Genomic DNA, 21,898 nt, shown 5'->3' with positions numbered 1-21,898 from the left:
TTGTTTTACTAGCTGAACTGAGGTTTATTTTTAAGCTGACGGCCTACTAGCAAACCCAATAGGCTCTTGCACATATACATTGCCATGACACTTTTTCTGGTGACAACTGTAACTTCCTGCCCTGATGTCTTTATGAGTTATGGTGAGAATCTGTGTTCAGAAGGTCTGTTCTTGGGCAAAATGATTCAAGTTCCTACCAAGGAAAGCAACGCTCTGCCATTCAAAAATGTTGTTTCTTCCTGTTTTAGCAGTTTAAAAAAAGTGTTTTCAGTTTATTGTTGAGAATAAATAAATGTATTAATACATACATACTGCTAGTAAATTCACAGTATTTACTCAGATTGCGACCATTCCTGCTCAGATCATCAGACACCACTTGATGAGAAAGCAACCAATGAATCATGCTGGTTACAGACATCCAAGAATCCCATATTTCCAAGGACATTTTTCTTGAGTGTTTCGTAAGAGTCTTAAGGCTTCCAGTGATTCCTGCCGGAGTAGTAAGCCTATTGTTGATCTGGTATAATACATCAATTTTTTGGTGACTTTTTCCTTACGTGTCTCTACCCTCTTCCTGAGCACCTGCGACTTGAAGAGCAGGAATCTGGACTCATTCATCTTTGTGTCTTTGGTTGGCAGAATGCCTGGCACTTAGCAAACGCCCAGGAAATGTGTACTGAGTGAATGAATGCACCGTGTGCTGGATGTCATATCCTGACCCCTCCAGGTTTATTTTCTGCCCTTCTTCCTCCTGCTCTGGGCCCGAGAGGCTGACCTGCAGACTGCGTTCCTAGGTTCCCAGGGCCTCTGGCTTCTGTCGGGTTTGGCAGATGGCAGGAGACCAGAGGGAGGGAGGCGAGGCTGTTGTTTAGCTGGCTCCCCTCGGGAGCTCACCACGTGCTGGGTGTCCCACACCAGAAGGTCACCTCTCTCGTCATGGCAGTCTGCTCTTCATAACTTTCTCCTTCCCTCATCCTTTCAGGCTAAGGAGGGGTGAGTGGTGGCCAGCACCAGGTCTCTGCACCTTCTCACAGTTTCCCTACACCCAGCTTACACCTGTGTAATTAGTCTCTTTGTAAATCAGCGCTCCAAAATTGTTACAGTCGTGGTGTACCCTTTCCTTCCTGTTGGGAAGTAGCAAGACCAATCGCTTGTGGAGACTTTGACTTGTTTGATCTGGACCCCGGAGTAGGGGTGGGGGCACCAGGTGCTTAAAGAGGCGTAGCGTGAAGTTCTTCAGAGAATGTGTGACGTGGCTGGCTATTAGGGGCAATTGGGTGCCTGGTAGCTTTGGGGAAATAAATAGCAGTTTTGGAAATTATATATACTTAGTAGATACTTTCTCCCACTGATAACTTGTAAGATCTTATTTCAGTCTGATGGTTGTGTATAAGTCTCTGCCATTGCCCTCATCATGTCTGTGTAGCTGACTCAGCATGGGAGGGGGCAGAAGAGGAGGAAATCGGGGCGCATGTAACAGTCGGGGAGGGTGGTGGCGCCTGCTTTACATGCAAGGTCCTGGCTCTGCCGACAACACTTTGGGAGAGTCACCGTGGTGTCTAACTCCGTGTTTACATCCCTGCTCTCTGGCTTGTTTTCCCGCAGGTGATTATAAACAGCACGATCACGCCCAATATGACATTCACCAAAACATCGCAGAAGTTTGGGCAGTGGGCCGACAGCAGAGCCAACACAGTGTTTGGTTTGGGGTTTTCGTCGGAGCAGCAACTGACAAAGGTAACGTGGTCCTTTCGCAGCGCAGGGCATGCTGCGGAGGGCTGGGCTGCGCAGCGCCCGTGGTTCCTCCCTGCCCGCGCTCCGCCCCTTCCGGCTCTGTGGGACCGCCAGACCGGATGACTTTTCAGAAATACCAGGTTCCTTGAAATGGAGGTGTTGTTTGGGGCAGGAAAGCGTATCTGACAAATGCTGCCTTAGAGCCTGAGGCTGCAGCATCAGGAGGCAGCTCTGCCAACCGCTCCTGCCCATGTGTTAGCCCTGCCCTCTGCCCGTGTCAGCCCTGCCCCTGTGACACCTAACAGCAGTTCTTAACCTGGAGTTCTCGCACCATTTAAGATGTCGCAAAGTATTTTGTACGTGTGTTGCTCTTTTTGTTTAGGCAGAGGGTTCCTAGCCTTGATTCGCTTCTCCAAGGGGTCTGTGACGCACTGTGGGGTCTGTGGGGAGAGGTGTTGAGAAGCAAGCACGTCATGACTGATCACGGACTTGGAGACCGCAGGGTCTGAGGGGACAAACTGATGGCCTCCTGAGAGGCCTCACCCAGTCGATGGGAGAAACCGAAAGTTTGTTTTAGGAAAACAGGTTTCCTTTTAGGGTGGGGGAGAACCCTCTGTAGTTTTAAAGAATATGTTCGTTGAGGCCTGACTGGTGAAGGTGCAGTGGATAGAACCTCTACATGGAATGCTGAGGTCACCATTTGAAATCCTGAGGTTGCCAGCTTGAGCGTGGGCTGGCTGGCTTAAGTGCAGGATCTTTAACAATCCCAATGTTGCCAGCCTGAGCCAAAAGGTCACTAGCTTGAGCAGGGGGTCACTGGCTTGGCTTGAACCCCTAAGGTCTCTCTCTCTCTCTCTCTCTCTCTCTCTCTCTTAAAAAAATAAGAGAGAGAGAGAGCCTCACCAGATGGTGGCACAGTGTATAGAGTGTCAGCCTGAGATACTGAGGACCCAGGTTCAAAACCCTGAGGTTACAGACTTGATCGCGGGCTCACCAGCTTAAGTGTGGGATCATAGACATGACCCCATGGTTGCTGGCTTGAGTCCAAGATCGCTGGCTTAAGCAAAGGGTCACTTACTCTGTTAGAGTCCCTGGTCAAGGGTCATAGGGGAAAGCAATCAATAAACAACTAAGGTGCCACAACGAAGAATTGAGGCTTCTCATCTCTCTCCCTTTCAGTCTGTCTGTCCCTCTCTCTCTCTCTTTCTCTCACTTTCTCGCTAAAGAGAAAGAGAGAGAGGGAGAAGAATGTATTGGTTGAAAACGAGACTGGCTAGTTTATGTGATATGGAAACTTACTGGAAGAATGTCAGAGTAGCTTAAGAAATTCGAGGGAGAGTTTAAAATGCAGGCCTCAGGAAGGACAGTGATGCCATTTTTTGAAATGAAGAGGAACAGAGAGAATTTACATAAAGTGGAAGCAAATACAATGTGTTCCCGGACATGAGGCCTGGCCCTTTGGGGCTGGCTAGGGCCAGCGGGTAGTGTGTTCGTGTGTGGGTTCTTGACTTTGTGCAGGAAAGATTTCACAACACCAGTCCAGGTGATTTTGAGAATATTTTTATTAAAGCTGAGGACAGCGAAACAAGGAAGGGTTTAAGGATAGAGGAACAAAGGAGAGCCTGGGAGGACTGCTTTGGCTCACTGGGAAGTCAGAGAAAAGGGGGCTCTCCAGACAGGTTCAGGGGGTGAGCCTGGCAGTGGCTCGTCTGAACAGTCTCCAGGCCATCATTGTGCCACTTAATTGTGCCACTTAGTTGTGTTCTTATTGATTACTTCTCGTTCATGCCCTGACCGGGGATCGAACCCACGACCTTGGTGTGCTGGGATGACACTCCATCCACTGAGCCACCTGGCCAGGTTTGTGATGGTGATATCTGGAAAGAACAATACTAGAATCTCTGTCTGAAGTGGGCTGCGAGGATCACCTACCTTTCCATCCTGAATTAGTGTCTGGTGGGGGGAAGGTGGGGGTGGGACAGTTCCTCCCCTGCCGAGTGGCCCCTCCCCACCCCTGCCTCATGTCCAAACTGATTGGGGTGAAGCCTCAGACTGCCAGCATAGAGAGGATGGAGAGGCTCCTGTCAGACACAGGTCCCGACCCGGCTATCTCTGCTCATACACCTGGTCCCACCCAGGGCCCAAGTTCACAGACATCCAGGTGGTGTAAGAGAATTGCTCCCAACTGCCTGGAACAATTTCTTTAATCGTTGGAGGAATCAAAGGAGGAAGGATAAAGGGAGAAAGTTTCAATGAAAAGATTTGAAAGGAAGAAAAAACAAGATTTAGAACAAATTGTTAAAGCTCAGTTTTTTGTGTCTCTGAGCACTAAGGAGACCTTCAGCTGCACCTGCTTCCACGAGTGGCCACTTCTAATTTCTCCCCGAAAGAAGAAAATGTCCTGTCATTCAGGGGGAGTGCCTGTCTTCCTGAGTCATTCCACCTCCTCCAGCAGCGCTGGAGTCCCTGCTCTGTGACTGTGGCCTGCCATTGTCACAAAGACTTATCAGATAAGCACTCAGATGTCTCCTTTGTTCAAAATGTTTCAAATCAGCTTTCTTTCCCTTCCCTCTGAAGGGTACGATTAGCCACACGCTGATACATTACCAGGAAGCGAGACTGGCAGTTTTGGCAAGTGGCAATTAACTAGCAGAGAGGAGCCTGGGCCTGCAGTGCTCCAAAGGTGTGCTGCTGAAGGGACAGCTGTGGCTGGAAACTCCTGACTCCACAGAGCAGCCACCCACAGACCTGAAAGGGGACCTGGTAATCAAATACCATAACTAGGCTAGAAAAAGGAACACTGGTGTGGATATTCTCATTTAAGAACTTTAGATACACTCCTTTCTCCACCCGCCAGAAAGAAAATAGATTCCTTGATCTTTACTGCTTCCATTATAAGAACCACTTACCACCACAACCCAGCAAGTATTATGGGGACACTCTTGGCTCTTTAGAGAGACTTTCCAAAAATAACAGAAGCTATGTATTCCCAGAGGTCACCTGGGAGGACACAGCAGCTCAGCCCTCTGAAGAATGCTGAAAGGGAACATGAGTGTTCCGACAAAAGGAAGAGCTCATGGAAGGAGAACCAAATGTAAAACTAAGCCAGTTGTTAAAGTTTAGGTTCTTCCTGGCCCCTGACCTTGAGAGGACGTGTTCCAGGTTTGGCTCCATCTCATACATGGGAGACAGAAGGAAACACATTCTGCCACGAAGGGGTGATCCAGGGCGGAGCGCAGGTGCTCCGCGACTGACCCATCCAAGCCCTGGTGCAGGCATTTTCTTTTTAGCCATTTCAGTTATTTCATCTGTAATTCAAATTTGTACCCTCATGTTCACTTTGTTAACTTGATATCATTGTAAGAGCATTGCCCTGTCTCATACATTTCTCTCTCCTAATTTAAGGCCATCTTTTTGAAATGCAAGTTATTCTTCTTTTGATATTTGAGTTAGAATGCTTTGGCTCCAAGTAACTGAACCTAATCACAGTGCTTAAGCAGACAGAGTTATTCTTTTCCTACAGAGGAGAAGTCTGGAGGCACACGGTGGCCAGCATTGGCACAGTGGCTCCATGACCCTGGGTCTGAGGGCTCTGTGTGTTGTGTGTTTGTTTTTTCTGTAATTGGCCTTTCCATCACAGAGATAAGATGCCTTTTCAAGCTCTGTCCATCACATCTGCATTTATGGCAAGAGGCAGGAGGCAGAGGGGTGGTACCACACCCGTATCCCTGTAAACTCTCTTGGCAGACTTCTTGAGTCCCATTGTCAGTCTCGGGTCCCTAGGCCATCTTCCCACTCCCCCAGGAAAAAGGGGCATGGGAAATTGGGTTGCCATGATCAGCTTACACCAGTTCTCATTCTTTTTTTTTTTTTTTGTATTTTTCTGAAGTTAGAAGTGGGGAGACAGTCAGACAGACTGCTGCATGCACCTGACTGGGATCCACCCGCCCATATCCACCAGGGGGCGATGCTCTGTTGCGGCCGGAGCCATTCTAGTGCCTGAGGCGGAGGCCATGGAGCCATCCTCAGCACCTGGGCCAACTTGCTCCAATGGAGCCTTGGCTGCAGGAGGGGAAAAGAGAGACAGAGAGAAAGGAGAGGGGGAAGGATGGAGAAGCAGATGGGCGCTTCTCCTGTGTGCCCTGACCAGGAATCAAACCCTGGACTTCCACACACTGGGCCAGTGCTCTACTGCTGAGCCAACTGGCCAGGGCCAAGTTCTCTTTTTTTTTTTCTTGTGGGAGACACAGAGAGTCAGAGAGAGGGACAGATAGGGACAGACAGACAGGAAGGGAGAGAGATGAGAAACATCAATTCTTTGTTGCAGTTCCTTAGTTGTTTATTGATTGATTTCTCATATGTGCCTTGACCGTGGGCCTTCAGCAGACCGAGTGACCCCTTGCTCGAGCCAGCGACCTTGGGCTCAAGCTGGTGAGCCTTGCTTAAACCAGATGAGCTCGTGCTTAAGCTGGCGACCTCAGGGTCTCGAACCTGGGTCCTCCACATCCCAGTCCAATGCTCTATCCACTGCGCCACCGCCTGGTCAGGCCCCAGTTCTCATTCTTTATCACCTGGGAAATTCCTGCTCCAGACAATTTGAGATTTAGATAAGCTAAGGGGAAAAAAAGAAATGGACGCTGACAAAGCAACTAGGTCGTATCTGCCACTGTATCTCCCATGACCAAGGCCAAAGAACACAATAAGTAAAATAAAACAATAGTCTTTCATTGCCTGTGGTGATGATGATGATGATGATGATTTTTTATTAAAATTATTACATTACCATTGTAGAAAATGACCCTACTAAGTAAAGAATAGGAATTTGGCATATATTTCAGAAACCTTTGCGGTCTGAATATCCTTTGGTCCATGGGGTTTATTTATTGGAATCTATGTTAAGGAAATAATTTAACTGACTACAGAGATTTAGCTATAAGGATCTTCCTTGCAGCATCATTTAGAACAGTAAAAACAAACAAGATACTCAAATCCACCTAAATGTCCAGCAGTAGGAAATTAGTTAAATAAACTCCAGTATCTCTTTCAAGGTAATATTGTATAGCACTTCAAATGATCTAATAGGAGATCATGTGATTGCATGGAAATATTAATGTTGTATTGTCAATTTCAAAAGTAGCTATAAAATGAGATACAATTTCATCTTTAAAAAGAAATATGTAAAAAAAGAAATAAAAAGAAATATGTGTAACAGCTATATAGATACAGATAGAAAAATATCAGATATTTATGTGGTTAGTGTTTATCTCTGGGTGATGGGTCTAAAAATTAAAAAAACTTTTTTCCTTAACTATAGTTTCTGAATTTATAAGCATATGTGCTTTTTAATAATAAGGGGAGGGGATATTATAAACAGAAGACTTGGTGGGAAGGGATGTTTTAGCAAAGGACAGCCATCTGGCTCCTCGCTCAGTGACAAGGGCTTCTCTTCTAACAGTTGGAGCCTGTGAGGGGAGCATTCTCCCGAGGTACCTGGATTGCTGCCAGTTTTTTGTTATTACAGATAAATCCAAGATCTTAATATATCGAAGAGCTTTTTTTTTTTTTCATAGTCCCAATTACTTTCATAGAATATTTTCCCAGAAGTGATATCGCTAGGTCAGCAGGCATGAATATTTTTTTCATTTATGATACATTTTTCCAAATTGCTTCTCAGGGGGGCTGTACCAATACACAGTGCCACTGGAAGTATCTTGCCAGCACCGAGTATTAGAACTGTACTTAGTGTTGGCTAATTTAGCGAGCAAAGAATGAAACCTCATTATTTTGATTTGCGTATTCAATGCTGAGCAGTCTTTTTTGTAAGTTGCTTATTTATTGTACTTGTTTATTCATGAATTCTGCCATTTCTCAGTTGGGGTTTTCATATTTTCCTTTGAGTTTGCACGGACACAGCACCCCTGCTTTCGGGAGCACACCCGCGCCTCTCCAGCCCCCGTTGGCTCCCCCGGGCACGTTACATTTGCCTTTCTCTCTCTCAAGCTCCGAGGGCCCTTCTTTTGTTTCTATTACTTGTTTCGTGAGCCCACGCAGCCCAGCTGGCTCACTTCTACTACCTCTGTGACTTTCTAAATAAACCTCTTATAATTTGCACAAAAAATTTTTGCACCAACTCTGTACTGACGGTAATGGCCCCTTTCCCCTGGTGCTAGCCGAGCTATTCCCCCAGGCTCCTGTTTCCTTCCTGATTTAGTCTTTTCCTTTTCTATTCAAAAGCTGTCAATTAGTGTGTCATCAAAATCTGTCGCTTTTGTGATTTTTTTTTATTTCTTCTAAGTTTGGAAAATTACCCTCTCACCTCTCAAGCAGAATTTTGATAAATGTCAATTCTGTTTATATACAGGTTTTTAAAGGTTTGATTTAAAAACAAAATACTCATCAATAATTTATCATGGATTTAAAATTCATTTTGCCCCAATTTACCATCTCAATCATATGTTGAATAACTTTCCCCATTAATTTATGATTCTTTCTTTGTCATAAGCTAATTTTTTTATATAAATGGCAGTGCCTGTTTCCATCATACATCTGCTAATACCACATCTTTTTAAGTGATTGTTTATTTTAACTTTGAGGGTTTATCTTACTTCATTACATTTTACGCTTATTTTATGAAATTTTCTTTTTGATTAGCACCCACTTAAATGTAAAACAAAATCCTCTACAGTCTTGAGTATCCTTTGAGGATAGGAACCTAATATTTCTCAAGTATTTCAGTGTCCCCAGCACAATCCCAACACACAGAGAAACTAGGAAATATTTTTGAATGAATGAATCGGCCCTTTTTTGGAGCTCTTTTTACCCCAGTTCATAGTTGTAAGGCTTAGAAGTCAAATCAAGGCCAGAGGGGCCTCGCTTTCTTTTGTTGAACCCCATCACATCTAGCAAAGCCCCATCTCTCATCCTCCGGTGATCCCTGGGGGTAGGATAACCACTCACATTTCATAGATAAAGAAACTGAGGTTCGTTAGCCTACATTTGAAAGGAACAGTAAGGGTCAGAGTTGGACATTTTAGTTCAGGTAGCAGCTAAGCAGGTATATCATGGGACACTGTAGTCCAGCGCTGGTGTCACACAGCCGATGTTCAGTCCCAGTGTAACCTTGGCCAGTTATGAAACCAGCTGCTCCCATTTGTCTTTTGTTTTTAATTTTGTTTTTTTAGTAAGAGAGCTAGGGGTATGGGGGACAGACAGGGACAGACAGACAGGAAGTGAGAGAGATGAGAAGCATCAACTCATAGCTGTGGCACCTTAGTTGTTCATTGATTGCTTTCTCATACGTCCCTTGACCAGGGGGCTCCAGCTGAGCCAGTGACCCCTTGCTCAAGCCAGTGACCTTGAACTTCAAGCCAGCACCCTTGGGTTTCAGCCAGCGACTTTTGGGCTCAAGCCAGCAACCATGGGGTCATGTCTGTGATCCCACGCTCAAGCTGGCCACCCTCATAAGCCTGTGCTCAAGCTAGTGACTTTGGGGCTTTGAACCTGGGTCCTCAGCATCCCAGGCTGATGCTCTATCCACTGCACCACCACCTGATCAGATCAGCTGTGCCCCATTTGTATGTGGACAGTAGTAAGAGTACCTTAGGCTTGCTGTGAGTACCCAGTAAGATATTCTGTGTTCTAACTGCGTTTTGTGCCTCATCCCAATGAGCAGAGAATTCATGTCCTTTTCGCCCTTTCCTGAGATGTTATAGACTATTATTTATAATAGCACTATCACCTTGAAGCCATGTAGGAAGTATGCTTTGACGTATATGTGACCGTTGTTCATCGTCTCACTTTGACAACTGAGGAGAACAGCTATGTGATGCAGCTGAGGAGAGCTGTACAACGGGAATGTGTTGCCCAGGCCTCTCACTTCATACCTGTACACTGCTCCTCAGGCCTTTCTTTGCCTGAAAAGGTTCCTGTGGCCTGTTATGGAGTTAAAGCTTTTATAGGTAATTTTCTTTTGAAGAAGAAGTGAATACAATTCTATTTTCCATTTTAAGGTAATGAGGCTTTTCTTTGCAAATATGAAATAGAATCAATAAATATTTAGCAACTGAGTGGCCACGGCTCTTGGCATTCCTGTTGGCACAGGGAGCTTACTGAATGTATAGAATGATCACATGGAAATTAGATCTGAGCCCAAGTTCAAGATTTCCATTTAATAGCCATGTGACCATGAGCAAGTTTTTTTTGTTTGTTTGTTTTGTTTGTTTTTTTTACAGAAACAGAGAGAGAGTCAGAGAGAGGGATAGACAGGGACAGGCAGGAACGGAGAGAGATGAGAAGCATCAATCATCAGTTTTTCGTTGCAACACCTTAGTTGTTCATTGATTGCTTCCTCATACGTGCCTTGACCGTGGGCCTTTGAGTGACCCTTATTCGAGCCAGCGACCTTGGGCTCAAGCTGGTGAGCCTTGCTCAAACCAGATGAGCTCGCGCTCAAGCTGGTGACCTCAGGGTCTCGAACCTGGGTCCTCCGCATCTCAGTCTGACGCTCTATCCAGTGCACCACCACCTGGTCAGGCCCATGAGCAAGTTTTTATTTCTCTGAGGTCCATTTTCTTATCTTGAAACTATAAGTGAGGCCCTGGCTGGTTGGCTCAGTGGTAGAGTGTTGGCCTGGCATATGGATGTTCTGGGTTCAATTCCTGGTCAGGGCATACAAGATAAGCACTCATCTGCTTCCCCACCCCTCCCCCTCTCGCTTCTCTCTCTCTCCCCTCCTGCAGCCATGGCTCAATTGAAACAAGTTGGCCCTAAGCACTGAGGATGGCTCCATGGCCTCTGCCTCAGGCACTAAGAAGAGCTCTGTTGCAGAACAATACCCCGGACGGGTAGAGCATTGCCACGTAGTGATCTTGCTGGGTGAATCCCATTCTGGGCCCATGTGGGAGTATTTTATCTTCCTCCCTGCCTTTCACCGAGTAAAAAAAAAAGGGAGAGAGAAAAGAAAAAAAATAAACTAAGTGAGAATTTCTGTCCTACAAAGTGGTGGTGAGGAGCAAAAGAATGAATGAGCCGTTATACTCCTTAACATGCAGATGTGGCTGTGCTGAAAGTCTATTGGAAGAGGGTGCAAGTATTTTCACCCAAGGCAAGAACTGTGGGTCACTTGGAGGAATCCTTGTGATGGATACTGGGGACAGAGAGAGTCCCCATCAGTCCATTGGAACTGAAGGTTTGTGTCCCAAGTCTCCAAGAACTGAGCTAAGGTCTCCACCATTTGAGGATGTTCAGGGTGAGGGAGTAGGGGGACAGAGGAAATGGAGGCTCCCAGGCTTTGTCCACGGGTGACCTATGCTGTCAAAGCCTGGCAGGACTTTATTTACTGACTTGTTTGCTACTGTCTCCTGCTACTCAACTCTTGGCCTCCTGGGAGGCAGAAGCAGTAACTGATACTCATACAGTGTGCATGGTGTCCCAGCACCCAGCCCTGTGCATGGCCCAGCCTGGGTACAGTGGAAATATTTATTCAATAGAGTAGTAAGTGGTGCTCGGACTGTATTTGTTGAGAGAATGACCGTGGCACTGGCTGATGACATTTTAAGTCTAGTTTATAAGCAACTTTGAATAAGATGCATGAGAGAAAGGGGCCCTGACAAGGGGGACAAGAGGACCTACAAAAAAAAGGGCTTTTGGGAGCCTGGTAAAGGGTTGAGATACTTGTGGGGAAGAGCTAGCCCCCACCTTCCTGAGCACAGCATGAGCCAGATTCAGTTAGCCGGGGGTGGGGGGTCTGTTATTAGAGCATCATGTGCACTACACTTTTCTTCAAATCATATTCGACTTTTAATTGATTCTGGGCACAAAAACATTTAAAATAAAACCTAAAAATTGCATCTATTAGCCCTGGCTGGTTGGCTCAATGGTAGAGTATCGGCCTGGCGTGCAGGAGTCCCAGGTTCAATTCCCGGCCAGGGCACACAGGAGAAGCGCCCATCTGCTTCTCCACCCCTCCCCCTCTCCTTCCTCTCTGTCTCTCTCTTCCCCTCCCACAGCCGAGGCTCCATCAGAGCAAAGTTGGCCCAGGCGCTGAGGATGGCTCTATGGCCTCTGCCTCAGGTGCTAGAATGGCTCTGGTTGCAACAGAGCAACACCCCAGATGGGCAGAGCATCACCCCCTGGTGGGCATGCTGGTTGGATCCCGGTAGGGCGCATGTGGGAGTCTGTCTGACTGCCTCCCCATTTCCAACTTCAGAAAAATACACACACAAAAAAATTTGCATCTATTAATGTCTTAATAAGATTGAATGGCCATTATAGTGCCTGCACAAAATCTCTTCTGGGTTAACGTTCATATTCCGAGCAGTGCCCTACCTAGTTCCTAGGCTGATAGTCAGGTAAGCTTAGGAAGCAGGGATTCCAGGCAGAACACTCCCAGGCAGTCACCACAGCACCTCCCTGAGCTGCATTCTCCATTGTTGAGCAGAAGAGCTGTGTCGTTCTTGGGTTAGGCCTGTGTCTTTTACATGATTTTTTTTTAAACTTTTATAAATCATCTTTTTTAAATTTATTCATTTTAGAGAGGAGAGAGAGAGAAAGAAAGAAGGGTGGAGGAGCAGAAAGCATCAACTCCCATATGTGCCTTGACCAGGCAAGCTCAAGATTTCAAACTGGTGACCTCAGTGTTCCAGGTCAACGCTTTATCCACTGCGCCACCACAGGCCAGGCTGACATGATTTTTTTCAAGTGGGCAGGAGTGTGCAAGTCTGGAACCCAGAGCTCATTCAGTGAACTAACTTGTGCCTGCTTTCTGCCATGTTGGGGCAGAGGGCCATGAGAGAGGAAAGGTGTGAGCCCATCAAGGAGTCCATGACATAATGTATTTACTTAAGGGGTCCCCTAAAAGGAAATGGGGGAGGGGGCGCTGAATTTTGCCATCCTTGTTGTACCTCATGTGTTCTGGTCCACAGGCACTGTGGTTTCCTTCTGACAGGTCTGGGATGGGTAAACATGGAGCCACATGGTTGTGGCTTTATTGATGGGTCTGCAGGAGCAATGCAGGACAGAACAGAACGGCTGACCTCTTCTGCTTCAACCAGGGTGCTTGGCTCCCTAGCGCTTGCCATCTGGCAAGGGTTTGCAGAGCCTATGCACATACTCAGAGGGTAGCTGTGCCCAGAAACTAACGCGTTCTTAGCAAAAGGCACAGGGTTGTTGGTACTTTGCAACTTGCTAGCTTTCTTTGTTTCTCAGCAACCATGTTTAGCTCTCTTGCTTTGTAATGCCAGTACTATCCATCACAGAATGTTCTCTGTGCGAACAATGTACTTGCTAATTAAAATCAGTTGCCTTGTCAGTGACTGTAAGCCAGTGATTGATGTGATTGTTCTGGGATTTTAAGGATTTTTTATTAGGAAAATATTAAAGCATTTTTAAAAATTAGAGAGTATGGTATAATAAACACCATGTACATACGTAGCACCTAGTTGTTAACATTTGCCACATTACTTTATGTTTTATTGTTTTTGAAGTACTTTAAATTACAGACATTAAAGCATTTCACACCTAAATACTTCAGAATTTATTTCTAAAAAATGGCATTTTTTAACATAACCATAACACCGTTAACACTTTGAATAATATTAATAGTAATTCCATGATGTTGTCAATTTCAGTCCATGGTCATATTTCCCCAGCTGTTCTCCAAAAGTCTTATAGTTCGTCCATTCAAAACAGGGTTCAGTCATAGACTACATGTCACATTTTGCTATTTTGCATTTTGGTATCCTATATCTTATAAAACCTTGAACGGTTCCTTCTCCCCAACCTTTTGGATGTTTCTGTCATTTATTACATTGACTTATAAGCGTTCTTGGATCTTTCCATAAAGAGTATGCAGTTTTTCACAGATTCCTTCTGTGGTATGACTAAATTTCTTTTCTTGCATTTGTTTCTTCTTTTTTCTTTTTCTTTTTTTCTTTTTTTGTGACAGAGAGAGAGAGAGACAGATAGGGACAGACAGGAAGAGAGGGAGATGAGAAACATCACTTTTTTTTTTTGTATTTTTCTGAAGTTGGAAATGGGGAGGCAGTCAGATAGACTCCCGCATGCACTTGACCGGGATCCACCCGGCACGCCCACCAGGGGGCGATGCTCTGCCCCTCTGGGGCATCGCTCTGTTGCAACCAGAGCCACTCTAATGCCTGAGGCAGAGGCCACAGCGCCATCCCCAGCGCCCGGGCCAACTTTGCTCCAATGGAGCCTTGGCTGCAGGAGGGGAAGAGAGAAACAGAGAGGAAGGAGAGGGGGAGGGGTGGAGAAGCAGATGGGTGCCTCTCCTGTGTGCCCTGGCCGGGAATTGAACCTGGGACTCCTGCACGCCAGGCCGACGCTCTACCACTGAGCCAACCGGCCAGGGCTGAAGCATCACTTCTTCATTGCAGCTCCTTGGTTGTTCATTGACTGCTTTCCCTGACCCGGGGGCTACAGCAGAGTGAGTAACCCCTTGCTCAAGCCAGTGACTTTGGGTTCAGTCCAGCAACCTTGGGCTTCAAGCCAGCAAACTTTGGGCTCAAGCCAGTGACTATAGGGTCATGTCTATGATCCCACACTCAAGCCAGCAACCCTGCGCTCAAGCTGGTGAGCCTGCATTCAAGCCAGATGAGCCTGCGCTCAAGCCGGTGACCATGGGGTTTCAAACCTGGGTCCCCTGCATCCCCAGTTTGGTGCTCTATCCACTGCGCCACCACCTGATCAGGCTTTTTTTTTTTTTAAGATTTTATTTTTTGAATTTACAGAGAGAGGAAAGGGGGGGGGCACAAGGAGCAGGAAGCATCAACTCATAGTACTTGCTTCTTGTATGTGCCCTGACGGGGCAAGCCCAGGGTTTCAAACCTGCGACCTCAGCATTCCAGGTCTATGTTTTTTTGTTTGTTTGTTTGTTTGTTTTTTATTTTTCTGAAGCTGGAAACGGGGAGAGACAGTCAGACAGACTCCTGCATGCGCCCGACCGGGATCCACCCGGCACGCCCACCAGGGGGTGATGCTCTGCCCCTCCGGGGCGTCGCTCTGTTGCGACCAGAGCTACTCTAGCACCTGGGGCAGAGGCCAAGGAGCCATCCCCAGCGCCCGGGCCATCTTTGCTCCAATAGAGCCTCGCTGCGGGAGGGGAAGAGAGAGACAGAGAGGAAGGAGAGGGGGAGGGGTGGAGAAGCAGATGGGCGCTTCTCCTGTGTGCCCTGGCCGGGAATCAAACCCGGGACTTCTGCACGCCAGGCCGACACTCTACCACTGAGCCAACCAGCCAGGGCCTCCAGGTCGATGTTTTACCCACTACACCACCACAGGTCAAGCTCTTTTCTTGCATTTATATTGGTGACTGTTGACCGGAGATGTTTGTTTCAATCCTTCATCATCAAACTAGCTTTGGTAGCTTATGAACTGATTCGGGTAGGGCCTTGGCCAGTCGTGTCAACTGGAAGAAGTGTTCCTTATAGACACTTCTTTATAATCTCAGGTAAAATTCTTTTTCTGGATTTATACAGAATTTTCTGGCCTACAATGCAAAATAATAAAGGTGGGTTCTATTAGCCATGTATAAGGGTAACAAAAATCTTAATAATTGTTATTTTCTTTTTCTTTTTTTTTTTAAGTGTAAGAGAGAGAGATAGAGAGAGGGGCAGGGTCAGACAGGAAGGGAGAGAGATGAGAAGTATCAACTCATAGTTGCAGCACCTTAGTTGTTCATTGATTGCTTTCTCATATGTGCCTTGATCGGGGGCTACTGCAGAGCGAGTGACCCCTTGCTCAAGCCAGAAACCATGAGGTTATGTCTATGATCCCACACTCAAGCCGGCAACCCTGCGCTCAAGCCAGTGAGCCCATGCTCAAGCACCTTGGGTTTCAAACCTGGGTCCTCAGTGTTCTAGGCCAATGCTCTATCCACTGCGTCACCACCTTGGTCAGGCCTTAATAACTGTTCTTCGTGTTCAGTTTGCAGAGAAATTCCAGGAGGTGAAAGAAGCTGCCAGGCTGGCCAGAGACAAGTCGCAGGAGAAAATCGAGACCTCGAGTAATCATTCCCAAGTGAGTACTTTGTCCATAAAATAAATCTGAGTGTGCTTCATGATTGAGGCTCCGTTCCTTGTCACTTTGACAAAAAAGATGGAATTTAGCAGCAAGGCCTTTTGAAGGCTTTTTGACGAGTAGACAACTCACATTGAGAGGTTAGAAATGCATTTATGAGGCTCTTGAATTTTTCAGGATGTGGTGATGCATTTTTGATAAGAAATGGTTGTTGGCATTAGAGTGATGGATGTCCCTGGCCCCTACGAGCCATTCTCTGGTCACTGCATTTCAATAGCAGTGACAGGGCAGCGTGTTTCCCCTCTGTGCTGGAAGGTGGGGTCTCCAGGAAGGGTGCTCATCGCCAAGTGCAGGTCCCTGTGCCTGTGAGAGAGGAAACTTGAGGGTGCCAGAGAGCCCTTGCCTCTGCCTCTCCATTTTAACAAAGTCAGACGGGAGATGGAATTCCACCAGCTCTGGTTGAGCCAAAGGAGTTGTGGCTTTGCCAAGAATTAAGTAGTCTGTTTACTTAACAGTGTGGTGATGACCAAGAGGGACCTGTTTTAACCTGAAATGAAAATATCTGCATTCCTGATGCCTAGATTGGTGTCTGTAGTGGTGGCAGAAGGCGGGACCTAGTGACAAGGTTATATGTAAAGAGTCAGGAAAAGACACCGTAAGCGAAGATTTGGGTGTGTGACTGGGCACATGTAACAGCAAGGTGGCCAGGAGACTGTGGGGCAGGGAATGGGGTGTACTGTGGGAAGGACAGGAGGCACTTGGAGCTACTGGGAAAGAACTGGAATTCTTCACTAGTGGATAGTTTATTATTCATGAGTTTTTCATTTAATTATTTACTATTGGTAGTTGGCAGACATTGGAGGTGTTTTATGACTGTTGATCTGAAATCGACATGAAGGTTACAGGCGGGTGGTAAGGAAGTCAGGGCGCAATGGAGGTTCAGCAAGGAGGCTGCGCGGTGGACAATGACCTGACCCGAGCAGCCACAGGGTAGAGAGGAAGGGGTAGATGTCAGAGACAGCAGGTAAGAATATACCAGGAGGCCTGGGCACCTTGAGCAGTTAAGAGCGACACCAAAAGCTTGACCCTCTGCCTCACAGCAGCAGTAGCTGAAGCCTCAGGTTTACCAAGAAGCAGTGGGGAGAGGAGGCTAGAGCTAGAGCGTAGGGAGATGAGCCCCAGTATGGACAGGGAGCCAGGAAAGAAGGCAAGGAGTCCCACCATTACTGAACCCGAGAAGGAGCCCGCTCAGCATCAGTGCTATGGAGAGAAGGGGGAGAATGCAGGGCTCCCTGGGTCTGTCAGCCACAGTGACCGATTCTTAGGACAGGAGATTGGGTGGCTCAGGTGTTCCATGAGGCAGAACCTTTATCTGTCTTGAGTTATAGTCCCAGCACCTTGTCCTGGGCTCATCGTATAAAACAGGGGTCCCTAAACTACGGCCCGCGGGCCGCATGCAGCCCCCAAGGCCATTTATCCGGCCCCCGCCACATTTCCGGAAGGGACACCTCTTTCATTGGTGGTCAGTGAGAGGAGCATAGTTCCCATTGAAATACTGGTCAGTTTGTTGATTTAAATTTACTTGTTCTTTATTTTAAATATTGTATTTGTTCCCATTTTGTTTTGTTTTTACAATAAGATATGTGCAGTGTGCATAGGGATTTGTTCATAGTTTGTTTTTTTTATAGTCCAGCCCTCCAACGGTCTGAGGGACAGTGAACTGGCCCCCTGTGCAAAAAGTTTGGGGACCCCTGGTATAAAAGATGCCCCATACAGATTTATGGAAGTGAATGTGTGTTAGACTTCAAGCGGACAGGAACTTTTCTGAGTCTTTCTAAATAATTTTTAATATAGTCTAGATACTGTTAATTTAGTATTCTTAACTACCAGGCTGAAAACTGGGCACCTGAAATGGCCCAGCGTCTAAAGAAAAATTTTAATATACTACCTTTTTCTGAACACCACATAACAATATCTTTAAACTTTATTAGTGGAAATTTTTATATAAGGTTTTTTGTTTTAGTCTCTTGTTTTTCCTCCCAAAGTATTTTAAACCATAAAAAAATCAAATATACCCATGAGATGGTAATATTTATATGAGATGGTAATTATATAATTATATATTTTATATAATTATGTTATATTATGTATAACATATATTCTATATTCTATATTATAGAATATATATTTATATATATATAGTTTTTTTGCCTCTAAGATTTAGTTTTTTACCTTTTCTGATGTTTTCCCCAGATGCAGAAACCATTGTACATTTTTATTTTTATTAGAAATTATATAATTTGGTTTCCTGAATCTCTTAGGGAATGAATACTTTGACCAAATTTTCCAAATATTATACAACCTAATTCAAAAACATTTACGGTGGGGTTTTCTTCCTGACTAGAAAAGCAAAATGAATTCATTGCAGAAATAAAAAAAAAATGCTGTATTATAAAGAAGGGAATAAGAATTACCTGCTTTTTCACCAATTAAAAATATTTTGTTAATATTTTGGTGTGTCTCTTCCTAATATAATTGTCCAGTATATTCTTATACTGTTCTTGTTAACCATTTTTCTTTCACTTTATGTCATTCCTCATGTTTGCAAATATCCCTTTTCAAAGCTATTTTAATGGCCTAACAGTATTCTACTATTTGTATCATAGCTTATTCCTCTAACATCCTATAATTTGGAACATCTAATTTTTCATTAATATGAGCAACACTGTGGTGAACATTTCTACACACCCTCCCCCCTTTTTTTTAAGTGAGAGAGAGAGGGACAGACGGGGACAGACAGGAAGGAAGAGAGATGAAAAACATCAACTCATAGTTGTGGCACTTCAGTTGTTCATTGACTGCTTTCTCATATGTGCCTTGACCAGGGGGCTCCAGCCAAGTCAGTGACTCCTTGCTTAAGCCAGTGACCTTGGGCTCAAGACAGTGACCTTTGGGCTCAAGCCAGTGACCATGGGGTCATGTCTATGATCCCGCGCCCAAGCCAGCACCCCTGCGCTCAAGCGGGATGAGCCCACACTCAAGCCAGCAACCTCAGGGTTTCGAACCTGGGTCCTCAGTGTCCCAGGCCGATGCTCTATCTACTGCACCACCACCAGACAAGGACATTCCTACACATCTTTGTGCAGTTGATGATTTGTGCAGATCAGTTCTTGAAGTGAAAGTATTGGGTTAAAAGTAGGGACATTTTAAATGCTTTTGATGAACACTGCATATGCAACCTACAAAAATATACATTTCTAACTCCCACCAGCATTAATGAGAGCAATTTTTCCTCCCACATCCTAACTAACCTCGTTTTGTTGATTTCACAGAAGGAAAAAGTATTTTATTGGCTTTTTATTTTGTATTTCTTTACTGGTGAGATTCATATTTTAAATGTTAATGGATTTGTGCATTTCTTTCTATAAATGTCAATAGCCTAATCTTTTCCTTTTTAAAAATTAAAGTGTTAAACCTTTGATGTTGATTTCCAAGAACTTTATTTCAATTTTTCCATTGATTTGAGAGAGAAAGAGAAGCATCAACTCATTCTTTTACTTAGTCATTCCATTTAGTTGTACACTCATTGTTTGCTTATAATATGTGCCCTGACTAGGGATTGAACCCACAACCTGGGTGTGCCAGGAAAACATTCTATCCACTGAGCAACCTGGCCAGAGCCAACATGGATATTTTTTAACATTAACAAAGCTAGGCAGAATTCTATAGTGAACTCCCATGGACCCATAGGTCAGCTTTAACAACTAGGCATTTATGACCAATTGTTTCATCTATGTCCTCCTCTTTCTCCCCCCACATTTTAAAACAAATCCCAGACATCCTGTTATTCATTCATCAATATTTCAGTGTGTAGTTCTAAAAGATGAGAACTGTCTCCTAAGAGTTTTTCAGTATAGGAATTAACATTTTGCTTTTAGTATCTGCAAATATTTAGCAGCAGATATTTCCCCAAGTTTTTTTTTTTTGTATTTTAATTTCGTATATGGCATTTTTTTGGCAATGCATAAATGTAAAGTTAGTCAAATTTATACATCCTTCCCTTCATGGTTCCTTCCTTTGCCTTTATGCTTGTTGGAGGCTCAATAAGATCTTGCTGAGATCTTATCCAAGACCAGATGAGATTTCACCACCATGTGGGATGACTTATTACAAAAACACCTCAGAATATTCATAACAATGCTAAACAGTAATAGAGACCGCAGACATCCATGTCTGAGTCCTGTTGTTTTAATGCACGTATGACTCTTACTCCCTATAGCCCCAGGATTTTTTAGTTATCTTGGCTTGTAATAGTCTTTCTCTTTCCTCATTCACTGTTTCTTGTTCTTTATCATAAATCTCTTCTAATTTGTGGCTGCTGTGTTATTTTTTTTTAATTTACTTATTTTTCTTTGGGGGGGGGGCAAAGACAGACTCTCCCATGTGCCCCGACCGGGATCCACCTGGCAAGCCCACTAGGGGGTGATGCTCTGCCTATCTGGGGCTCTTGCTCCATTGAAACCGGAGCCATTTTTTAGCACCTGAAGTGGAGGCCATGGAGCCATCCTCAGTGCCTGGGGCCAACTTGCTCTAATCAAGCCATGGCTGCAGGAGGGGAGGAGAAGAGAGAGAGAGAGAGAGAAAAGTGAGAGGGGGGGAGGGGTAGAGTAGCAGATGGGTACTTCTCCTATGTGCCCTGACTGGGAATCAAACCCAGGACCTCTACACACCGGGCCAATGTTCTACCACTGAGCCAACTATGGGCCTGCTTTCTATGTTATTTAAAGAGACCAGGTATCCAAGCGTATTAGGTTTATCTGGAAAGTGTGAGTGAAACAGCTCTGAGTAATGGCCCAGGTGCTCTCTTGTCCGTGAAGTGCACCAACTTCCTGAACTCGCGTGGACTCTTCTGGGCCTTGTCCTTTGTTCTTGATAGTCTTTTGACTTGTTAGTCAGTGCTGTGAGTTGGTCAGATGAGTTGTCCTCCTACACTGAGAAAGTTTCTCATTATGCCTGACTTGCTGCCACCCGAAGGACCTACAATAACGTGTGAGGTAATTCACTTTGGCCAGGAGTCTGGGTGTGAAACCGCATCTTCTACTCAGGCATCCAGTGTCAATGGGACAGATGATGAGAAGGCCTCTCACGCGAGCCCTGCGGACACCCACCTCAAGTCTGAGAACAACAAGCTGAAGATCGCTCTGACACAGAGGTAAGGGGTTTGAAATCTAGGTCCTGTTCTCTCCAAGCTCAGCACTCCCCTGAAGGCTCTCCTGCTGGGCAGTTTCAGGACATTGGGAGTGACCGGTCTCGTCTCCGGACCAGAGGAAGCCCAGCCGCTTTGCGGCTGTTCTCTGCCAGGCTGGTCACAGCGTGCACAGACTCTTGGCAACTCAGCTGGCCTGGCCCGTGCTTGGAGCTTCAGTCCTGTGACCTGACCTGGGATTTCAGGAAGAACTGTAACCCTTAGATTCGGTCACTATTTTTGGATTGTAGATTTTGTCAGATATTTCAAAGGACAGAACTGTGCCCAGTCTCTTCTCTTACTCATCAGGCAATTGTAAGGACTATTTTTGGTTGTTTGCGTCACAGTGAGCTGCCTGAATGAAAATGTTTCAGCCCTAAAAATAAATGTTTTGAAATTTCAATTTAATGGAGAAGTGAATGGTAGAAATAGGGGTAAAGCCATTTTAAAAATCAGCTTAAGTTCTCAATCATTAGTCCTAAAATTAATCAGATAATAATACTTTCTATTTTTTCAGTCTATATTGCTGGAAACTGAGAGTGTGTATTTTCCTATCCCATTCTCAGGTCCTCGAGGCTGTGAAATGAGAGATAATGCTGATTATTCAGATACAGCTGTATTTACTTTAAAAAAATTTTTTTTATTGAGTGTATTGGGGTGACACTGGTTAATAAAATTAGATAGGTTTCAGGTGCACAATTCTACAACACATCATCTGTGTGTTCAGCCCAAGTCCAGTCTCCCTCCATCCCCATCTGCACCCCTTTGCTCTCCGACACCTCCCCTCACCCTCCTGCAGTCCCCACACTGTTGTCTGTATCTGTAAGTTTTTCAAATTTACAGATAATTTTTTAAAGGCCTTTAGAAGCAGAACTGCCCTGC

At 45.3% G+C, this 21,898-nt stretch overlaps 1 protein-coding gene across 3 annotated transcripts in view; it reads left to right on the top strand.

The window, feature by feature from the left end:
* The window catches only part of HOMER2 (homer scaffold protein 2), an 83,118-nt gene that overhangs the window by 47,371 nt on the left and 13,849 nt on the right, over window positions 1–21,898 (top strand). For all 3 annotated transcript variants that reach the window (XM_066355185.1, XM_066355186.1, XM_066355187.1), the window contains exons 3-5: window positions 1,606–1,737; window positions 15,679–15,771; window positions 20,844–20,983. In XM_066355185.1, the coding sequence (XP_066211282.1) occupies window positions 1,606–1,737; window positions 15,679–15,771; window positions 20,844–20,983 (365 nt within the window). The remainder of the gene's footprint in view (window positions 1–1,605; window positions 1,738–15,678; window positions 15,772–20,843; window positions 20,984–21,898) is intronic.

The sequence above is a fragment of the Saccopteryx leptura genome, chromosome 13 (genome assembly GCF_036850995.1).
Source record: "Saccopteryx leptura isolate mSacLep1 chromosome 13, mSacLep1_pri_phased_curated, whole genome shotgun sequence".
In the NCBI taxonomy this organism is placed as follows: domain Eukaryota; kingdom Metazoa; phylum Chordata; class Mammalia; order Chiroptera; family Emballonuridae; genus Saccopteryx; species Saccopteryx leptura.
The sequence above is the reverse complement of the archived record's forward strand: the minus strand, read 5'-3'. Positions and strand labels throughout refer to the sequence as shown.